The sequence below is a fragment of the Ciconia boyciana genome, chromosome 8 (genome assembly GCF_034638445.1).
Source record: "Ciconia boyciana chromosome 8, ASM3463844v1, whole genome shotgun sequence".
Lineage (NCBI taxonomy): Eukaryota > Metazoa > Chordata > Aves > Ciconiiformes > Ciconiidae > Ciconia > Ciconia boyciana.
The window spans coordinates 47,267,766-47,290,374 of record NC_132941.1 but is presented as its reverse complement, the minus strand read 5'-3'; the positions used below and the strand labels follow the sequence as shown (position 1 = coordinate 47,290,374).

At 39.7% G+C, this 22,609-nt stretch overlaps 1 protein-coding gene across 5 annotated transcripts in view; it reads right to left on the bottom strand.

Moving 5' to 3' along the window:
• STAMBPL1 (STAM binding protein like 1) overlaps positions 1-22,609 on the bottom strand; it is a 23,768-nt gene extending 1,159 nt beyond the window's left edge. Inside the window, exons 1-10 of one of the 5 annotated variants that reach the window (XM_072869582.1) lie at positions 22,225-22,609; positions 10,913-11,107; positions 9,778-9,995; positions 8,275-8,350; positions 6,750-6,845; positions 5,074-5,425; positions 4,352-4,476; positions 3,352-3,489; positions 2,593-2,705; positions 927-1,026 (exon numbers count right to left, since the gene is read on the bottom strand). In XM_072869582.1, coding sequence (XP_072725683.1) covers positions 927-1,026; positions 2,593-2,705; positions 3,352-3,489; positions 4,352-4,476; positions 5,074-5,425; positions 6,750-6,845; positions 8,275-8,350; positions 9,778-9,995; positions 10,913-10,996 — 1,302 coding nt within the window. In that variant the 5' untranslated portion in view covers positions 10,997-11,107; positions 22,225-22,609. Of the gene's footprint in view, positions 1-926; positions 1,027-2,592; positions 2,706-3,351; positions 3,490-4,351; positions 4,477-5,073; positions 5,426-6,749; positions 6,846-8,274; positions 8,351-9,777; positions 9,996-10,912; positions 11,108-21,291; positions 21,488-21,713; positions 22,098-22,224 lie in introns of those variants that run through there. The other 4 variants (XM_072869586.1, XM_072869584.1, XM_072869583.1 and 1 more) reach the window with 4 other exon arrangements.

Genomic DNA, 22,609 nt, shown 5'->3' with positions numbered 1-22,609 from the left:
ACTGAGCTCATGTGGCCAGTAACAACATCATTCATGAACTAAGTCTGTAAAGGACCATTGAAAAGAACCTATCTATCTGGAACAAAAGTCTTAAAATTCTTCAGAGTTGGACTACCGTCTCATTATCCCTAGAGTCAATGATAAAAGAACAAAACAAAGAAACCCAACCTCTCCTTTTTTTGAGGAATAATACTGACATTGAGTCTCCTACAACAAAGAAGTAAATTCCAATGTCTTTCAGTATTACTTCTCTGCATTCGATCATTTTATTTTGAGCTATATGAGATGCTCTGTATTTGACATGAGCCCCATTTAAAAAAAAATCTTAATTATTCAAAGGTAAAGATTGTTGTCTTCCAGACAACAGTGACATTTCTGATAATTCTGACTGATTATAGTGTTAGGCCATACATATAGCATACTATGCTATTAAAACATCAAAAGATATGGTAGTTACTGAGAAAGTCTTGTGAGAAGCTGGGAAAAAATTATGGGCAATGAAGGAAATGGGGCTTAATCTACTCATAGCTGCACTTTTTAGCAGCTGGGATGTTCTGTTGGGACACCACAGCTGGGGAGGTGAACTGAATGCTTTGTTTAAAAACTGAAGAGCTCAGGACCAACTTCAACTTGAAACTGTGGCTTTTGCGTCTGAAAGCAGGTAAAAGTGGTGACTGGCGGTAACTGCCTCTAGTTAGCCACCATTTGAATGGCAGTGTGTAACACTCATCTCATGGCTGCTATCAACTGCTTAAGTAGACTTCAGATGTCTACCTTAGTCAGTGAAGTAAGGGTAATGAGTTATTAAAGGGGGTGAGGGGGGGAAGTATAAAGAAACCTAATCTGAAACACATATAATTTCTGCTTGCAGCAGAACCATGGTCAAGAATTTGAATAGTCAAAAACGTGTTGCATTATATACTTACATTAAATAACCTAGGCTCCTTTGTATGTGGATGGAATCCCTTCTTCTTACAAGCAGAAACTTCTAGCATGCCAGTGTTAGTAAGTCTGAAGATGCCAGTGCTGGAATGCAAAAGATGAAACTACTGTTACGTACTGTCCCCATAATACAAGTCCAAGGTTTCACATACAAATTGCTTAGCTTAACAGAAGGACAACAGCATGGTACTCAGTAACCTTTGACACACAGGAGCTAAGGCTGGGTTGGATTCTTAAAGAAATTTGAAATCAAGGGGAGCTGTATTCCTGTAAAGAAAGAGATGATGAGCGGGAGAAAAACCACAGTACTGTTGCTATTCCCATTAGGCAGGTTAGCCCACTACGGGCCAAGGCTGGTTCATACAGGATCAGGTACAAAACAGAAACGTAGGTGTTCTGGATGGCATTTCACTCACTGAACTCCAGAGGAGCAACTTGAAAGAGAACAGCCATTAAGCTAGCTGTGTAAATGACTAGTGACACTACACATCCTCCCCACTCTTTTAGGTAATCAAGTAATACAAAGCACAAGAAAATGCACTGCTGCATATGTATGACCTAACACTTTGTGTATTGAATAAAAAGTTAGAAAACTCACCCTTCTGTAAAGAACATTAATACCTAATAACTTCAGGACAGCACCTGATTAATAAATGTTACAGATAGGAGTAACAGGTTAGAGAGATAGGAGTAACAGGTTACAGTTGGTTATAGGGTATTAGCATAAACTATGAAAGTTTGCAGACCAGAGATTTGAAAAGGTATGCAGACATTGTGCTCTGGTGCTTGTGCATTTGCCACTCAATCTGTATTTACAGCTCTGCCAGCTGAATGCCCATGTAGGAAGCTAGGCAACCAGAATGGGATTCATAGAAGTCATCTACAAGGGGCAGAAGGCCAGAAAGAAAGGCTGAAGAAATGCACAGTCTAAACAATGGAGTTAGCCCTGGGGCCTTGAAACTCCAAGCACACCAAGGCAGAGTCACAAAACTGAGGTTGGAAGGAACCTCTGAAGACTGTCTTGTCCAACCCCCCTGCTCCAGCAGAATCACGTCGAGCAGGCTGCCCAGGACCTTGTCCAGTCAGGTTTTGAATATCTCCCAGTCAGGACGCAGACTTCACACCCTCTCTGGGCAACTTGTTCCATTATAAACCTTCACATTAATACTTACACAGTTCCAGGTTTTTCTAGATACTTACTGTTTGTATTTTATGAAATACAAAAATAGGACCTTATTATCAAAAAAGTGATCTTTATCCCTCTACCTCCCAAACTGCAATTTTCATATCATCCTAGAGAAATAGGTCTAACCCCTCCACCTTCTTCATCAGGCAGAATGAAGATAGGTCTGTGGTAGGGCACTGGCAACGAGATCTCCAGAACAGCTCCTGTCATTACTACTTGGTTGACCAGAGTATAAAAACAAATAGAATTTAAAACCTGGGGCTGGGAAGGAGGAGGAGAGGGAAGCCAGAAACAACACTGTGCATATAGACTGACTGGAATGTAAGTCTAAACAACTTAAAAGAAAACAAACTCACAATACAATATTCCTGCCCCTCATCCCAGCTGACATGTGCTGTTTGTATTTGATCAAATCTTAAGATAAGGAGCAGGGGAAAATATTACTTAGAAAAATCAGAACTCACTCATTATGCTTTGGTGAACAAACAATTGCAATGGCCTCTGGCAACATTAGCTGATAAGAACAATGAGTATGAAGATCAACACTGGATAAGAATGCAGTTTGTGTTGGATGTGTCTACAAAAAGAAAGGGAAAGCTCAACATCATGAAATATTTCTTACAAATCAAGGTCGACATACATTCAAGAAGGAACAATAATTTATAACAAGTGAAAGCATCAGTACTTCCCCAGGTTGGTTTCTTAAGTTCCTATTAACCCAGATTCTACATTGTTCAGGCGGCTTTTCAGTATGAGGTTTATGGAGGCACATTCACAACCAGATGTACAAGCAATTTTCTGATCATGGGGGGAAAAAGGTGGAATGAAGAAGCACAAGACAAAGGGAAATGGCTTGATTGTCCAAAATCCCTAAAAGTGAAATTAATATAAAGTTTAAACAACACAATACCCTCCCCCCCAAATTTTGAATATAGTAGAAAAATAAATGGCATTAGAAAGTAATAAAATCCCCCTAAATCAATATAAACAAAAGTTGCACTGGCAAAAGCAGGCCCATTGTGTCAACAGGATGCCTCAACTTCATTAACAAATACTCATCTGTGGAGAACATCAGTGCTCATGTACATCACTACAATTAGAATTAAGTGAGCAGATTCATTTGGATTATTCCAGTTAATTCTTTAGTTTGTTATTTCCAGGGTTTCTTTCACATAGTATGCAGAGCTGATATAGGAAAGCCAGAATCTATGAGTCATACGTACATGAATCCAACCCAAAGTGAGGAGATCATACTGATCCTGAATACCAAATAATTCTTCCACATTCTCCATGTCGCAGTAGTCTGGTCCTGCAGACTGCTTTGGCACTATTACATGGGTAATAGTAAATTCATTATGTGTCTGTAAAACAAACATTGACTTAGAGTGGAACAAATGAATTAATGAATAAATGCTAAATCAGAATCTGAAAGATGTCAGCCTATCAGCTGAAACAAAGCAGTATAGCTCCACTGATTCCAGTGCAGCTCTACTGACCTACTGCACCTGAAAATACGACTTAGCTTTTTAGCATGAAAACATATAGGGAAGTATTAGTTACAGCACGAGATTGTTGGATTGAAATGTTCGCAGAGATCAGTGTGAAAAGGATGCCCTTTAGAAAATTAAAAACATGAAAAAAGAGGTTTGAGAATACTATAGGTATTTTCTGTGAAACTTGGAACATCACTACTCTTGCTATTCTTTCTCTTTATGCAATTCAAATACACTTTGCCAGCATCAGCCATGACATCTTTCCCCGCTCTGAAAGGACATTAAGTATTATCTAGGTCAAAGAAAAAAAACAGCCTGAAAAATCAGATGTTCTACAGCTTGATGGGGGAATTTTCTTCTTTTTTTGTTGTGCCATTATGGATTTGATGACTCCAGTAGATTCTAACAGTCTTTATACTTCATTGTCCTGTAACTAAACCTCACTTACCTTAGATGAATGCCAGAGAAAGTACTCGAAAAAGCCCATATTGTACAGCGTGCTGAAAAACTTGCTACATTTTATAAAGACAGCAGTGTAACTTTGATCAAATGTTTCCCCAATAAGGCAAGCCCACACTGCTGAAGTGACCACTCGGGTTATAATATGAAGTTAATTACATTAAAGACTAATCGTTTAGATCTGCTTTTGCTCTGAAATGGATACGTTACAGGAAAATACAGCACTACCAAATATGCCTTTCCCCATACAAATGTGAGGGTTAAACTGTACCAGTTTTCCACAGAGAATTCCACATGTCTCTATTCCTCTTATTGTATTTGCCTCTGCCAGCAGCAGAAATTTGTGACAGAGATCCCTGGGCAAAATGACGCCTCTGAGTGCTTCGGCCAATTGAGCTAACAAAAAAAAAAAAAACCAAACAAAAAAAAGGAGAGATAAAAAGGCATTTGCAGCTTACACAGTGAAGTTCCCTAAAATAAGGAAATATACACAGTTACAGGAAATTATTAAAAGTGAAAGAATTATACTTACCACATCACAGATTTCTAATGAGAATAAATCTACAGCACAAGCACCTCACCCTAAATTGAGGTCACCAGTCCATGAGATATGCTCACTAGCCTGCCTCTGAGGTGACAGTGAGCTGATACCATTTCCCAGGCCAGGGCTTTCCAGGGTGAACCACTGCAGGTTCTGCTTCTGTTCCCTTGAAGTCCATGGCAAGATTCAGACTTCATTCCACAGGAAAACTAAGGCTCAATCTCTAGATCCATCTATTGGTACTCAACTGGAAAATGTGAAACCGTGCAACTAATCTCCTCTTTTAAATTGAAGAAACTATATGGAACTGTTGCGTGTACATTAACGTGTTCACTATGGACATCCTCACAGTGAATAAATACATATGCATATGCAATATGTGGACTGCTATAACCAGAAAAGAAGCAGATAAAATAAAAAAGTAAAAAAAAAAATAAAATCTCTGCACTTACTCTGAACAGCACTTAAAGTAGCCGCCGGCTTTAAGACCCGGTTTACTGGAGGTGAATGTCCAGCACAGCCAGATGTGCCACTCCTTTCTTTCTCAAGCAGTGCAGTAGACAAGGAACTGTTCTTTGGTACAGAAATACAAGATAGCATACTTCCATCTATCTGTTCAGACATAACCATGCTCTCTTTGGTTTTCTGATCTCGAGCTAGCTCTTGCTTCTTAAGCTGGTCCTCAAAGAATTGAAACTGTTCGGATTCAAGCTGCTGTTGCCGCATATGTGCGATTCGTTTCTTCTCTGCCTCTATTAGCTTTTGATGCTCTAGTTTCTTCAGAAATTCAGTTTTACATTTGTTCTGAAACATATGCAAAATAGTAACACTCTCAGGACACTAAAAGAAGCTACAAAAAATGAAGGCAAAGCAGCAAACTAATTGTTTAATAAAACCATCAAATCCTGCCATTAAAAATTAAGTCTTTTGGAACCTGTTTGCTGAACTGGCAAATACAACTATATCCACAAAAGTAGTATGATATGGAAGGATATACAGTAAGTAACGAATTCCTAGCACAAAGCTTCCAATCTGCATACCTGTGGTGCTTTGTGTTCTTACTTCAGTAGCGATACCACTTGCCTCATTTACCCATTATAATAAAGTCATTAAAAAAAGACTTTTCAGAATAGAGACTAGAGACAAGCATAAGCCCTTACAATTTTCAATGCAACAAGAGATCCATGAGCACATGGGTTTTCTGGGTAGATTTCATAATCCATCTTGTTATCTGGTTTTGTTGCTTGTTGCTGCTGTCTGGATAGGGTTTGTCAACTTTCTCCTGCTACTTTCCTTCCTCAACTTTCCCTGGATTGCTTAGCCTGGCTTTGGTGCATAGCCTCCCCAGCCTCAGACACATTAGGTGCCTTCTCCACTCTGGGCTATGTCTATGCCCCCTCGCCCCCAAGCCACCTGCTGTTCCACGAACTGCAAGGGAAGCTTCAGGTTTCAACAGCCCTTTCTGTTCCCTGGTAAAGGAGAGCATCAAGCATCTCCAGAAGCAAATGAAAAAAACAGAGCAAAGTCATTTCTTAAATGTCATGAACAAAATAGAGCAGGAAAGAAAGCCTCAAGCCAATCAGTGACAGGAATATGGGGTGTGGGGGATGGTTTGGTTTTTTTAATTCTCTAGATCCAATTCAAGGGAAGGAAAGAAAAGGTGTTTTTTCTCAGATGCTCTTTCCAAGCCAAGTTTTTAAAACTACAAGTCCTGTTTTCAGTGACTTCAATACACAAGATGCAAGTATTTACGGTTATTTAAAGACTCCAAGAGGATCAATTCAAACTTGAGCACATTCAGAGCCAAGGGGCCTTTTCTACATACTCATGTAAGTGTATCAACAGTATCCTCTTTATAAAAGAACATCAGAGTGTACCCAAGACCTATTCAGATATTCGTAGACTTATTGCGTAAATATCATAGCATATTTATTTCCAAGCATACACTTGCATTATTTATTTTCAAATGACCAACCGATTAGATTCTGAGAAGTGAAAAGTCATTCTAAGCAGCCCGTGAAATGAATACGTTCTTGTAGAACTGGCATTTTACTGCTTAATTTTTAAGAAGATTTATATGACAGAAAAAATATTCATACCAAAGATTTAAAAACCATACAAAACTTACTTCATTTTGCATGTATTCTTGATATTCTAAGTTATATTTTTTTAAAAGATCTCTCTTCAATTCATCTGTCCGTGGAAATGCAACCTCCTTCAATTTCTTTGGGATGGGGGAGAAAGATAGATACGTTTAAAAAATGAAAAATAAAAGAACCACCTGGAAAACAAACTCAGCTATAATACAGATTTCAAAAAATACAAAACAAAAAAACCTACTCCTCTTCTCCCAGGAAAGAAAGGAAGAAATACACACTAAATCATCAGCTTGTGAAACTTCTATAGTACACCGCTTTCAATAAAACTATATTAATTTATATCAGCGAAAGTTGTGACATGACTACCTCTTATCTCAAGGAAAGATTAGTCCTTTTTCTAGCAATCTCTTATCTCTGTTCTGTTTAATAGGTGTGTGATGACTAACATCGTTGATGTAGGTGTAATTTATAAAAAAGCTAAGTCGAACTTTCAATGTTTCAGGTAGGATCATCACATTTTTCTCTGGGACTCCCTAGACAGAAATATGACTGCATATGCCCATTTCTAGGTGGGGAAAAAAAACCAGTTTATTTGCAGGGATAGCTACACTTGTAGCTTCCTGTAACAGCCCTGGCAGACAAAACAATTTTGCTTTGTAAAACAAAAGCAATGCCCAACATTTTCTACTGACGCAGAGGCTACTACAAAATAATTTAGAAAGGGTAGGCAAGGGAGAGAAAGCGACCATGTGCTTAATCCTACTGAGTGCCATAGGAGGGAGCGTGTTAGATGCCCTTTCTCAGCAGGCATGTTTTCCTAGACTGTGGGCCATGGTCAAAATTTGGCATGAGGCATTTTGGCCTTGAATATGACATTATTCAGCTTTAACAGTAAAGAAAGCAAGCAAATATGACAGCACAAAGCAAGACAGACACTTATGCTACTCATTGGGCAATTCCAGATGTTTTAAGCTCAGTATAAGCCTGTATTTGAAATTTCTCGGGGGGGGGGAGGGGAGGGAGAAAAAGCGAAACTTTTTAATACAAGTGGGGGAAAAAATTTTGGTAAAACACCAAGTAAATACATATTTGGTAATAAAGAAAGCAAAAATATACTTTGATTATTTAGCAGGGTAAGCAAATACTGCACAGACACCAGTAATGCCACACATCTCTTTCCCTCTGTTTGCAGTAGTCAGTTTGGACCATTAGCCACTCAGATAATCGGGACCAGAATCAAACTCTAAGTCCTGTTAAATTAGCATATTTTAAATATGTAAACTTTCAGAAATAGATGTACCTGAGTTTCCAGCAATCTACCAACTTATTGAGGGACTGTTCTTGTTTACCTTTTAGAATGATAATTTCATTTCCTGTAATGATCAAGTGATTAAACCAAACTAAATATGAATAACTAGTGTAGAAAGATATCAGAAATTCAAGCTGTGGTGGCTGCTGTGGGCCATGTGTGCACTGGGGGAAAAGGAGTGCTGGGAAAGAATGGACAGATTCTGGCGGAAACATTTCTTAAAGGCCAGGAAACCATAACCCTACCTTAATAATATCTTGTTTTTCTGGTACTGCACATTGGTGATAGTCTCGGTGACTGGGCAGCTTTTCTACAAACAACCTAGGAAATTAAACATGCATGTGTTCGCCTCAGTAGCCAGAGGAATATCCACAATAGCTTTTACGTTGGCAGAAAAAGCAGTTTCACATAACTCTTAAGCACTGAATTCCAGATGACTTGGAGCAGGTTCCTACACATTCATTTGTTTAAAATAACACTTAAATTCTTGTATAGACTTGTATGGGACACATAGGGTAATGACAGGAGATTATTTTCTACATCTGAATATATTTTTATTTTCATTAGTAGTTGGGTTGGTTTAAAAAAAGGACTAACTAGCAGCCAGCACCTAAAAATAGCCCTCAAAAGCACCCTCCACCCTAGCCAGTGTTAATAAATCCTATTTCTACTGTCTTTATCTGTCCTTAGCTGAAATGCTGAATCTTAAACGGGAAGTCCAGAATGCAGCACTGACTACCATTAAAACAGTTATATTTACCAGACCATGCTGCACAGCTAACTGCAGTGTTATTAACCTACCCAGACATCTAAATTATGGCAACACTCAGCTGCAAGGAGTTTGGAATACACAGCTGCTATCATTCTTTCAGCAATTTGTGCAATGTTCTCCTCCAGACCCTCTTTTTATAGAGATACATACATTTAAAATTAAATGGAATAAGAAAGATTTGATCTAGTTTTCAGAGTATGAGGAAAATAAGGGGGGGAAGGAAATCTCCTATTATAAAAATTTTAAAATATGAATATTAAAAAAAGCCTTTCATAAGTAAGAAAAGAAACCAATCAATTCTATAGCAAAACTAGGTAGTTAAAAAGTTTAAATCTGTTTAAATATAAATATATTTTTCAGCTGGCTATTTTGAGAGTTGTAATGAAAGCTGTCTGGATTTGGTTTTTTTTGGGTGGGGAGAATAATCATACAATGAACATATATTGTGGATTTTGCATTTACTCCTGTAAGAAACAATAAATTAGACTTAATCCTTTTGGGGAAAAAAAGTAAAAAGAGGCAAAAAGCCATTTTTTCATGTTTTTTTAAGTGCTGTGCAATACTATCATCTTTAAGATCGGCAGAAGCTCATAGGGCATAACTATTAAAGGCTTAGAAATCTTATCTAAACATTGCTTTTTAAGCCATGCGCTGTATTTAACCAACATGTTGATAGATACAGAAGAATCTGTGGGAAACAGTGCTCATAGCATAACCTGGTACAGTAAACTTAAACCTCTGTACATTAGGTTAGTTCAAGCCTGGCAGTTAATAGATGGATAGGACTACTATACTAACAGCTGAGATGAAATTATAACAAAGCCTGTGGTTAAAGATCTCCAAAGAACAAATCTATTCTGCAAAAACACACTAAACATTTTTCTCCTAATCTAAAGGGGTGCCCCGTTTTCACTGCAACTCTTAATTTCAGTTTACTCAGAATTATAAGCTCTAATGACTACAAATGGTTTCTTACGTTATGAACTTATTATAAAAAACAAAAGCATTCTCCAGGTTTCCCTCCTCCATATATACTGATGCCATTCGCTCCATCTCTACTCCAGATCTAAAGTAACGACGCGGAGTGATATCTTCATTGATTGTGATATTGCTGCCAAGTTTGCTTAAGGCACGTACTCTCTCTTCTGGGGTCACAGAGATGTCTGTATGGTCAGGAATAGCTACTAGCTTTTTCTGAAAAAGAACAGAGAGGTTAGCAAAGAGAACCAGATATTACATTTCACTTTCAGTAAGTGATCTCATTCAAGAAACTCAAGGGAAATCTTCAGCTTTTTTCTCAAAATAGGCATTGGTTTCCCCACCGGCTAGCCACAGCTGAAATGTTCCAACGTGTTTCTCAATTGCAAATAAATTGTGATTTCAATTACAAATAAGAGTGATCTTACCCCCCTCCCCAAATCTTCAAACTACGAAAAAATCCCAGAAAAAAAAAGTTAAGATAAAATTAAGTAAACCCCAGTAGAAATTATCAAAGGCAACACAAAGTGTGTCCTCTTTAGAATCCCCCACACATGAAAGTCTATAAGGTTCTGCCTTAAGTTACTGAAATAATTTGGTGGAGGGCCTGAATACTCAGACTCCTATTGCATGATGTATAGGGTATGACTGCTGGGTATAGTTCAGCTAACAAAGAGCAGTAAGCTTCCCTGGTCAGTCAACAGTTCAGTTCAAATGTTCATTTCCAGTTTCAAATGAGGCAGTTAAAGCCTAAGAAGTTAGAACTAACTCCACTGAAGAAGACGCATAGCTGCTTATAATAATCATTACCTTCCTGTTAAGTGGCTAAATAAGTGGCTACTGCAAGTTGTTTCCTCTTACTTTGACTAAAATTTTTACTCTTTCTGTTCAAAATGTTCACTTCAACTTCTCAAAAACCTGATCACTGAAATAAGCTAAAACCCCATAAACCACATATACAGAAATAAAACAAATTCCAACAAAACCATCAGGCAGAACATGCAAGTAACTGGCAACACGCAGGAAGAGACCCTTGTAGCTGACAGCTAACACTGCTAAACAGCTCTCTCCAATTGTTTCCTATTTGAAAAAGAGGGTGGTAAGCCATTAAAGAATTTATTTGTAATACATACCAAAGAGCTAACAGTGAATGGTTGTTCCATGTTGTTCTCTGTCTGCAGACCAAGGAGATTGCTCTTTTCCTCCAAAGTCTCCATCTGACTGCAAAGGGCAGTATCAATCCAGCACTCAATAATTGCAGTCAGCTGTCTCAGGGTTTATTAGCCCAAGGGAAACTTGAACATAGATACGTTGATTGTGGTCATGTGCTGGAAAAAATATGACAAGTCATTCAGATTAGAAATACATTCAAATGTCACGTAAGTTTGCATGCCTGCACCCACTCATTACTTCAGCACCACAGTACTTACATATTTAATAATAATCTAAAATTTACCAGGCATCTAGAATTTGAAGTGGGAATGCATGGGGGCTTACAGGACAGTTGTGGGCTAGCTGACCTGTTCTAATGTTATTACAGTGGATTAGAACACAATGTAACAAATTATTTTTATAATTTTTACAGCAATTTCAAAAACCCACAACTTTCAAGCATGAAGTGAAACACTCAAAGGTCAAAGACTAATCACAGAATCTGTGTTTCCTTGAGCATATGTTTTGACAAACTTATTTATAAGCAGTGTGAATCTGTCATCTTTTTTCCTGCTAAGTCTATAACTAAAAATAAAACTTAGCACACAAACTCATATCAGTAATATAAAGCAGAGAAAATATTTCAAGTACCACTTGTTCTACCTGCACAGCTTGCTGATTTCAACAACACTCAAAATACAATGAACTCTGATGAATCAACTAATAGTAATTGCTTCTTGCACAGCTCTGAACAAGTAAAGACAAATATTTAGACAAGCTGTGGTCATCAGCAAGAAAAAACAAAACCCAACAAACCCCTGAAAGGGAAATGAATTATTTAAATTACACTAGAAATATGAAAATGAAGCTACTAATGTCGTCTTTCACTTCTGTGCACTCAATCTAAACAGATTTGATCCTGAATGTTGAAGGTACTTTATATATTGCAATAAATATGCTTTATGCTTTCGTAAAAGCATAAAGAGTGGGTTCAGCAAAGATATTTTCTCAGCACACCTCTCTCTAGAGGCCAGAGAACTCTGGGTTAGAGAAAAACAACCCTAATGTGTTTTTAGCTGGCTGCATTTCTCAAGTATTGATTTCTGTATTTGGGCCTTCCTCATTTTTTTCCAAAAACTAACAGTATCTATTAGATCAGTCTTTAATCTTAACAATTAGTGCAAGTATTACAGGAGATATTAAATTCTTTTAAGTAATACACTTTCTTTAAAATAATCAGAAATACCCTGTTTTACTTGTAAAAGCCCTTACTGGTATACTCATTCTACCTTATTAATTCAATCTTACTCTGCTTTGACGTATGACCTCCCAATCTCAATGAATGTGTTCTTGCTTGGCTTTATACCCATGTTCTCCATTTTCAAGATTTTCATTCTCATCATCAGGTATGTCACAGGTCTGTTAATTCAATTTCAAGACCTGCTTTTTTCAAATTAAGGTATTCAAAATGCTTGCACAATTTGTGACAAAAAAAAAAAAAAAAAGGAGCATGGCTTATACACCCAAGACATCAACATTAGTTGTGGCTGCAGCGCTAATGGAAACAGTTCTCCAAACAATTTAATTTTACACACATGGAGCTCTGGTGTAAATGATCATCTTGGCAGGAGAGCCTATTCATTGCCTACTCACAGGCTGCAGAAAAGCTCCATGGGACCACGATAATTAAATATTTTTGCTTTAGCCTACACCAAGAAACACACTGCCTTATGGCTAGTTCCACCTGAAACCCTTATTCAGCTGGACCACTGTAGATGTGGTAGACTGTGAAAAGAGAGGGCTAAAAGCTTGGCCAGCACAGAGCTCATGTTAGTCTTCTGCTCCTGCAGCTCAGATTCTAAGCAGAAATAAAATCCTCAGTAAGAGACTCTGCATTCATATGCTCTGTGTGACTCAGAAATAATAACAATTTAAAAAATAACAATTAAAAACAACAATTAAAAAATATCTGAGAGCTAAAAAGCATATATTTTAAAACCATTTATTCACTCACTTATCCATCTCCTGTGGATTTTTTTTTTTTTAAATTTCCCCTAGAAACAACTGGGAGATCCACGATAGCTGAATGGAAGGCTGGTTTTGGTCTAAAGTATGCAACCAAGTATGACCAACTGCAAAATATTCTACTCATTTAATTTATACATTTTTAAAAAATGTTCAAAAGTAAAGGATGCAGAAATGTATTTCTATTCGATTCCCCATTTCAATTAGCAGCTTTTGAGCCAGAAATCTGCTTTTCAAGCACTGTCTCCCTTACAGACTTTCTCCAAAATCTAGTGAGGAAATGGACACTCAAAAGAACGCTCTTGAGATGCTTCCCTATGGAGGACATGGGATATGGATCATACGCTTCTTTCAACTATTACCACACCTTGAAGACCTTTCAGCCTAAGTGGTAGGCAAGTGGAAAATGTTAGCGCAGCAAGTGGGAAACACAAAAGCCACTAATCGGTGTTTTGTTTTTTTGGGGGGGCCAGTATTCCCAAAGAGGTCTTTAACAAAGAAGCCTATGGTATCCCCCAGCCAAAATCTCTTTGGAACTGGCACAGGCAGACATTATGGAACCATTGACTTGCAAACATTTCTCACGTTGGTCGCCTCTAAGAATATTAAAGTTATAAATATAAGTTATTTCAGTTATTTTTTTTTAACCTAAAGAAGCATTAAAAATAAGAAAAAAATGTGTAATACTAGATATTTTGAAGAGGAGACATCTGGTAACAGCAGAAACTCACACTTCCTCACAATTGTGTCAGAGCTTTGAAAGGATGAAGAAGCTCTGCAGAGAGCACAAGTCAAGCCACAGTGCAAGAGCTTAGCAGAAGAATCGCTGCAAATAAAAGAGGAAACTGACTTTCTAAATTTTGCTTCAGGAGCACATTAAAAACCAGACACTGTAAATAAAGAAGAACTACTAGGATGAATTTGTATCACTTCTGCAAGAATGTCAAATAAGACTTAAATATATTAGCTATTACAGGTGGCAGTGTAATTAAAAAAAAAACCCTAAAAAGAACTTGGTCTGTCTTATGACTGCACTCCAATATATTACCCTTAACACATGGACACACTGGCCAGAATTATAAACGATTAAAATGCAGAAAGTTAAGCTTTACTAAAAACACCACCCCAGGCACGTCTGCCAGTTCCCTGGAATGCCTCTGTGCATAATGTTGCTCATGGCGCAGCTTCACAGCCACCTTCAGCTGGTCGAAGGCCACGATACTGCCAAAGGGCTCTCCTCACACCCACCATATTTCTTTGTATTTCCACTTTGTTGACACCAGTGACTTCAAGGCAAGTTGTAGCTGATCCAAATTAAAATCGAATGGACTTTTAAAATTAATTACTTCCTTCTCAAACTCAGAATGCAAGGGAGGAGGCAGAAACATGAAGCCAGCAAAACAGACAGACTTGCCCCTTTCCGAGGCAGTGCTGCCCTAGATTCATATGAGCTGGCTTTGAAAATGCACCCTAAGAGCTTGTACAGTGCCTACAAGAATTGCCCAGTCCAGATGAGTGACTTTTTGTCTTCTGGAAATACACTTATATTTCACTCTACAAGAGCAAAGAGAAATTCAAATATCAAACCTCTCTGTGGAACTGAAACTAGTTATATCCAAAGATACAAAATAGTTATGCTAATACAGTGAACTGCACTCCAACTGCAACCACAGGGGACAAGTAGCAATGCTAGCTTGGAGCTGTCTTAGTTTATTAGAATGTAAAGTGCTCTAAATTCTAAGAGTAAAGACGCTTTACAATTTCAGGCACTCCAACTAACTTAGATGGACTTCGGTAAAGTTTGATTAAGAAAAAATGTCTGGACATTTAGCATGCAAATCAAGCTTTTCCAGTAATGAATTTTCTGACAGTCATTATCAGAATATAAGAATTTAACATCCCTTCAACAGTTAAGAAACTTTTCTGGATTTCATTGGTAATGGCACTCCTCACCAAATCCCATTTCCTCCTCAAAAAACACTTGTTTTCCTATATGATCCAGCTTATTATACTATGCATTAATCCTTTGTAAAATCCAGCTTTATTAAATCAAAGGCCTTGAGCCACAGGAGATAGAGCAAAGTTGAGAAAATCAGCATTTTAAATGGCATTGAAAGTCATTCTTTTTGTTCAGGCTAACAAGCATGGTACCAAGTACCAGGGAAGTGAAAAGCAGAGAGAGCAATTTTAACTTAAAAATATATGCAAATAGTACTACATGAAGATAGAATAAGTATATCAAGACATATCAAGAACCTCAAGCATAGGGTAATGAGACAGAGGTGGTATGAGAAGATCTGGAGAACGCATACACAAACTCTCATGGTTTTCTGAAAGGTATAATATCATAATTCATCACAAATTCTCCAATGCCCTCACAGTTTGCTGCATGCTGGCACATTTCAAACAATTGCCAGGATGGACGGATGTGGACAAACAAAAGCCCCTCTGCCTGTGCTTAAAGCCCGAGAGGCATGACCCAGCTAAGTTTGCAAGCTACGTACCTGTGCTCTGTGATAGCGAAAGGTGATACACATGGCTGCACAGCAAGGCTTATTAGCTCAAGTGCAGTACAAACTATTTAAGTTACACAGTTTCTGTTTGCAATGCCTCTTTCTGCCCAGTCTGGGCAGAAAGAGCTTATATCAGTCTTCATGCATTCCTATGATGGGCTCCGAAATGTCTATTTAGCATGGTATGTCCTTCACCGATATAACCTGACTATGTGATTTGACTGTACCAGCAAAGACAACGAAGCCAAGCAGGACCATGGTCTGCCAAAGGATGCACGCAGTGACTGGCGGTACCCCAGAGGGAGTTGCGCTGCCCAAACTTTCTGGAGAAGACAGAGTCACAAAAAGGAGCTCAGAGTACCAGTACCTCCCAGAAACTAGCTGACTGCAGAGCATGAGGACTGAATTTCAGCTCCTTATCATCATCTTGAGGCTGCTTTTCCTTCTTCAGAAGAGGTTTTTAAATGTTGAATGAGCTTTTTAGATTTATAAACAAGTAACTGCCTAACTTCAGAAAATATTAGTTTAATCATTAGTTTCCCCTTTGTAAAATATTTTTAAATTCCACGGAAATTAGTCACAACACACTGACTTCACTGCTGTCAGCAACATTTGTCAATATTTTGACTATTGGTCTTACTAAAAAGCTGCATTAAAGAGATCACTGGTAAAATTTTCCAAAGCACTTTTTTCATTCAAAGCTTAGGTTCTGTTAAGAATAACAGGGACTTGGGGCATTAGCAATGATTTATTCTTTGCATATTTTTTAATAGTGGATTATTTCAGAAATACTCATCCTTTTGTTTGATATTTTGGTGGAATGTAAAGCCCAGATGTGGTTCCCATCAAAATAATTCACTTCAGTTCACTGGGATCAGGATCCTTACAGTATATCTAGAAATATTTGCTAATATAAAAGCTAAAATGTGACATAGTTCTGCTTTTTACAAACTACTCTTGAGAGCACAGTCCTGCATTCATCCCATGGTAAGAAAAACCTTACTTTAATATTGTCCTAAGAAGTTAAAACAGTAATACTGTTTCACTATACTAGGACGTGTCATGATTATAGAATCTTAGAATAAAGATGTGTCTCAAAATAAAGGGGTCAGTTCTCACTAAAATAGCATTAAAGTGCAAAAACCACCATTTAACTACCCATAATGGAACTAAATTGTCTCAGCAAACTTGAAATAGGGCACATCCAGTGATTGCCAGATGAAGATAAAGAACTGTTTCAAGCCAATAAGTCACCCATGATGCAGATACTTGTAATTCTGTACTTTGAAGTGGATGTTCAAGTGAATTTCATGAAAAATAGGTTAGAAATACAGGTACCTAACTCAATGCCAGGCCATGTATTGACACAGCACATAATCATTTATACACACACTTGGGTTTGATATAAAATATGCTAAAAAACAGCCTAAATAGCAAACTGCCTTCTGTTGGTTCTCTCCAAAAAGAAACAGCATGTTCATCTGTCAACATGTTTTTTGAAACAACCGTTCACCATTACAGCAAGTGATTCAGCTATTATAGCAAGTAGTCTCTTCTGGAAAAAAACAACAAAGCACTGAATGTCATGGCAAGATCATTCTCTTGTGCAGAGAAAAAACCCAATCAACCAAAACCAACAGAATGGCCTTTCAATGAAAAGAAGCACCACAAGGAGCCACTTGCTGAGAACCCCATGCCTTTCAGTGGAGAAGTTGCTCTTCATAGTAGGAGCTACTAAGCTTGGCTCTAGAAGAGCCTGTCTTGGTAACAGTTCATAATTTTAACACTGCTCCTTAGCTCCTTGGCTCCATTTAAACAGCATCGCCAAGACCTCCTCCCAGGCTCCACTAGCTCCCAGAGGCAGCTGCTGAGCTATACAATCATCTCTTCTAGAAGTAGGTCAAGGTTATATCCTCTTTTTCACCTACTGTGAAGGACCAGTCCCACCCACCTCCCAGCACACTGCCTAGAGGTCTCTCTGCAGACTGTCAGTGGTGTACAGACAGTAGCATCTTCACCTGCTTGGGTACTGAGAGGGAGAAATCATGTGCAGGGGAGATCCTCCATGCACAGATCTGCTACCCAAGCCTTGCCTGTATGGTTATGCCACTCAGTGCTGTATCTTACACCACAAAACTGAGCTTTATTTTCATCTAAAGAAAACGTGAGTGACACAAGGGCCTGTTTTCCCACAGTTAAAAAAAGTTAGAACAATTATTTGAAGACTTTTAAAGTTGTTCTGCAAATATTTGGATGACTGCAGTCGGTTAATGTACCTACTTGAATATCGTTGGCTGGCTGTTTTCTAGGGACAGTTTTCCTTTTGGCACAGTTACAGACATTACTGCGTTAAGAAGCTACTTCGATAAAATTAGATTGCTACTGGGTCTGCTAAGGCTCTAATAAACTGCTACAACATGCAGATAACGTCCAACATGACACATGCAAAAACCTGACTCTTTCTCCCTACAGAGAATATGAATGTAGAACCTACAGGCTTTTCCCATTGCTTCAGAGCACAGAGAAGAACTCTGACCTTCACCCATTTTCTCATTCATTTTTATGCAGACTATTTTGAAGTCAAGATTTAGTATGTCCATGCTACTACAACATAACCCTATGCATTTGAGCTGTATACATAGGTGATGGCTCACTACCAGATTTATTAATATTCTCTGTCTACAAAGATATTAGTCACTTTTAAGAGAATGTGCTGAAAAACAGATGGGAAATATTGAACATTGAAACATGCATCTGTGAACTGCTGACAGTTCTTTCTCTTGTGGTTTCTTGTATCAAAACAAAACACAATCCCTGCCCTCCCTCCCTTTTTTGGTAACACCATTCAGTTTCAGCAGAAAAGTATTTTTAACATAATGGATAAAGTATCACCAATGTTAGAATGTCTTGGATTACAAGCAATAGCCTTCTTAGGCAGTCACTGAATATATATACTTATGCAACACAGGACAGCATCTTTCCAGTGACCCACTAAAAGGATGTTCTAGATGTGGTGTAGAAAAACAGTGCCATGTGTAGAAAAACAGTGCCATTTCTTTCCTTTAGGAAATCCACAACAAACCCCCATCAAAATTAGTGTACCAGAAGAGGGCAGAAATAAAAGAAATAGCTGTTGTTATATAATTTGTTCTTCGATGATTCAGCTGAAATACTGGAAAAGAGAGATACCTGCAATACATAACATCACTGATAAAACTAACTCCCACCATGAAGACAAGAAGCTGTGTTGCTAAGGGAAACAAATGAGAGGCTAAAATCAGCACAGAGGTCTGCAACACTTCATAGACTTCCAAGAAACAAAGAAAGCAAATCCTCAGGTTTCACAGATTTTTCTGCCTGTAGCCCTGTTTCTCTCAGAGGCAAAGTCCCACTAGGATAGAAGGTTTAAGAACCATCCTGTTCCTCCTATAAGAGGTAATGATTTTTCTGGCAATATTTCCTACTTAATTTTATAACACTTTCAGACTGCATAACCTCTAATACGGACATTTGTTAATTGGGTGAGTAACTGGTTGCAACAATCAATTTCTGTTTCTATCTGATGACAAATTCCTATTCTGTCTTACTTCTTATGGTTTATAATGTAGGCGACAAAAAAAGGAGAATTAAATTTAATTGACATTTCTGACATACAAATTCACAGTTCATCTGAAGTCTATTAAATTGCCTATAAAGAATGAAGCTTGTCTTGTGGCCTCAAATCTAGAAAAAATAACTTGGGGCATTAGTTCAATGGATTCTGACTATTTTGTACACTAGTGGTTAAGTCAGCAAAATGCAGGTAAAAAACTGATATTACCTACAGGATGGAGTGTGGTCAACCAGTACAAATAACTACCAGTTAATCTAGCATGTTTCTGCAGCACGATGCTTATATTAAGATAATACAGTTAGTTGATTTCATAATGAAGTCTTTGACCTCCTGCCCTATCCTAGATGATTCAGGATGTCTCATTCTATGAGTAGATGGGAAAAAAAAACAGGAATGTCTGGCTCTGCAAGAAGAATTCAGTGTGCTTTAGACCATTTTTTCTACTTGAATAGTTAGCAAATTTACAAAAGAAAAATTAAATATTGTAAGATTGACAACGGCAAGCACATGTTTTATAACAGCACTGCCTGTAACTCACAGGGCTCAGCTCACAGGGCTGCTTGAAAGTCAGCTGAATTATCCAGAATATCAAAGCTGAGCACAATGATTTGTGGCTAACATTTTATACACTTGCAGGCCAACAGACTATCCATCCCAGTGAAACCATGCACAGACTACCTTTGAGCCTATTTCCAAATTATTTGCTGTTCCCTTCAGGATGAGTCCAATGATCTTTGCAGCATATCCAAGCTCCTTTCCATATCAGTGGAGAGAGCTAGACATCTCTGAAGGCCTTTTGACAGTGGTTCAGAGATGCTAAAAGAGGAAGATACTTTGTACATTGATTATGTAGTGAGCCCACAGCTTCCCCAATGCAATTCTGTATGTTGTGTGCTGAACTGTGACTCATCTAGAGGAAGGCTGCCAGTAGGAAGTGGTAGGCAAAGGGTTGTGTCTGAGCAGGTGCCTGACTCACAGCATTACCATGAGGTATCATCATCCGTGTAAGATTGAAAATGCTGGATTTTTATGAAAGGGATGCCTATGCAACAACAGTAGCAAGCCACTACATACGGATCATTCAGGAACTGTACAAGCAAGAACATTTGCTTTCATGCACTGATACTTCTATTTATAATGGAAACTATGACCAGAAAATATGTATTCTGGCATGGCAATCTAAATGTTAAATATTTATTAAAATTATATAGACAAAGGCTTTCATTACACAGCAGCAAACTAAGTCGCAGAGCACAATCTGGAAATGTAACCTTTGATACAGAAATAAAATCTCAGGAGTCAGATAAGAACAGAAAAAAAACACTATGCATACAAGTCCAGCAAACAGAGAGCAAATAATTATTTTTGTACAGCATTTGCTCAGTGTCTTCATGCATAAGTCACCTTGCCACTCCCTCAGCAGTTGAAGATTTTGTGACACCCCTCACCTTGAGCTACACTCTTCCTCAGCTTGGTGATTAACTTCCAGGAAATATCTTAAGGCCTGACCTTGAGCGTGCTTCATGCACATAAAGAAAACCACATGAGAAATGCCTTCACAGTATCCCCATAGCAATATCAGTAATACACATGATTGCAGGATTGATCAAGACACTGAACCCTCTTTTTAAACATAATACTACAAAATAACCCCCCTGCACTTCCAGCCATTTAAAATACTATTGAAAAAACATAACTATGAAATTTGCACCTACAGAATTATACAGGATTTGGGAGGAATGCTTCCTACACTATCCTGAGATCTATGAAATGCTGGACTTGGCAACACTGGCCTTTGGTTTAGTTACTCATACCTTTAGCACCTAGACATGCAATATACCAGGCAGAAATGTATTGAGCACATCAGAAAATCCAGCTGTTACAGAGTAACACAACATATTGCCTCAGCAACACCCACAACAACAAACCTGGACTCCATTCTCCTAGCAATATTCCATGAAGTTCTGAGTCTGTATCCTATTTTCTAAGACCTGATGGTCCAAGGCAATTTATCAAATATATGCTAACTACAGCTTTGGACAGTCAACCACTTTAGCCTGCAATGAGGAGAAAACTCACTTCTGTGACGACAGAACTTTCTCAAAGCCAGTCTTTGCCTGAGGAATGAACTCCCTAGGAACTACTGTCCATCCAAGACCTCATAATCTCACCACTTTCCATTCTCAATAAAAGGTGGGTCTTTTCTTACCCATGACTTCTCAGACAAGCAGTCAGAACCATGTGCATATTAAATAAAAATAATTCCAAACCAAGAGGAATTTCCCCAGAAGAGACTTTTTGCCACGCTTCTGAAACAAGATAGTGCATCCATGTGTGAGAGGAGTGAGTTACGTTCCTTGGTGCACGTTGGAGGGACAGCTTCGATCCTACAAAGGTCAGAACGAGGTAGGTACAAAATGAGGTACGTGAGCAGAAACAGCTTATGAGAGAGTTACAGATGCCCAGCGAACACAATTTCTTCTTTTTTTTACATTCTTTCACTTTCTGTTCCGATGATAATCTTTCACGTGTACATGGAAATTATTTAAAAATAGAGTACTGTTATAAGTTTGATTTCTCTCTGAAAGACGGTAACGTTCTGAACTCCGCTCCCCACCATCCTATAATCACCTATTTTTGTGGACGCAGTGAAATCAGCAGCTTTACCCGGCACAGGCTGGCTGCTCCCCCGCCTCCCCGCACACCCAGAAGTTGCCGGTGACACCGTGATGCCCACGCTGCGCCCACGCACCAAGAGCCGCTCCCGCTCTCCTCCGTGCCCCGGCGCGCACCCCGCCTGAGGCTGCTCGTACATAAAGTTCCGCCCTGCCTGGAGGAGGGCGGTTTCCGACGGGCCTCCTGGGATCGCGGCACCTGACACCCGGGGCGGGGACGGGCCGGACCGGTCGCGCACCGGGGACGTTCCCTAGGGTAGCGGAGCTGATGGAGCTCGTACCGGCCACGGCTCCCACTGCGCCCCAGCCCCGGAAGGGGCAGCGCGCAGCACGGCGCGGCGCCACCTCTTTCTCCCTCTGCGCGCAGGGACCACTGGCGCAAAGCAGCGGGATGGAGGCGGGGAGGCAGCGCCCCGCCGGCTCCCTACCCCGCGCTCCCCACACCGGGGAAGGCGACGACTGCTTACCGGGTCTCGCGTCCGTGTGAGCGGCCCCGGCGGCCGGTGCTGGAGACAAAGCGAGGGGCGCTCGCCACGCCGCGGGGGGGGGGGGAGGGAAGGAAGGCAGGAGCGGCGAGGCGGCCTGGGCCTCCGCCGCCCGGGCTCGCCCCGCCGGGACTCCGGTGTCCTGGGCGCCCTGCGCAGGAGCGGCGGGCGGGGCGGGGCGGCAGGTGCCGGCGGCGCCGCGGAGAGGAGCCGATCCGAGGGCCTTGCGCCGCCGCAGCCGGCCCAGGTTACGGTGCGGGGCGAAGGGAGGAGCCTGCGCGGCGCCGGGGCGAGCGGCGTGGCCGCGTCCCGCTCTGCGCCGCGGTGGCCGCCGCTACAGCCCAACGGCCGCGGGCGCCGCCGCGCG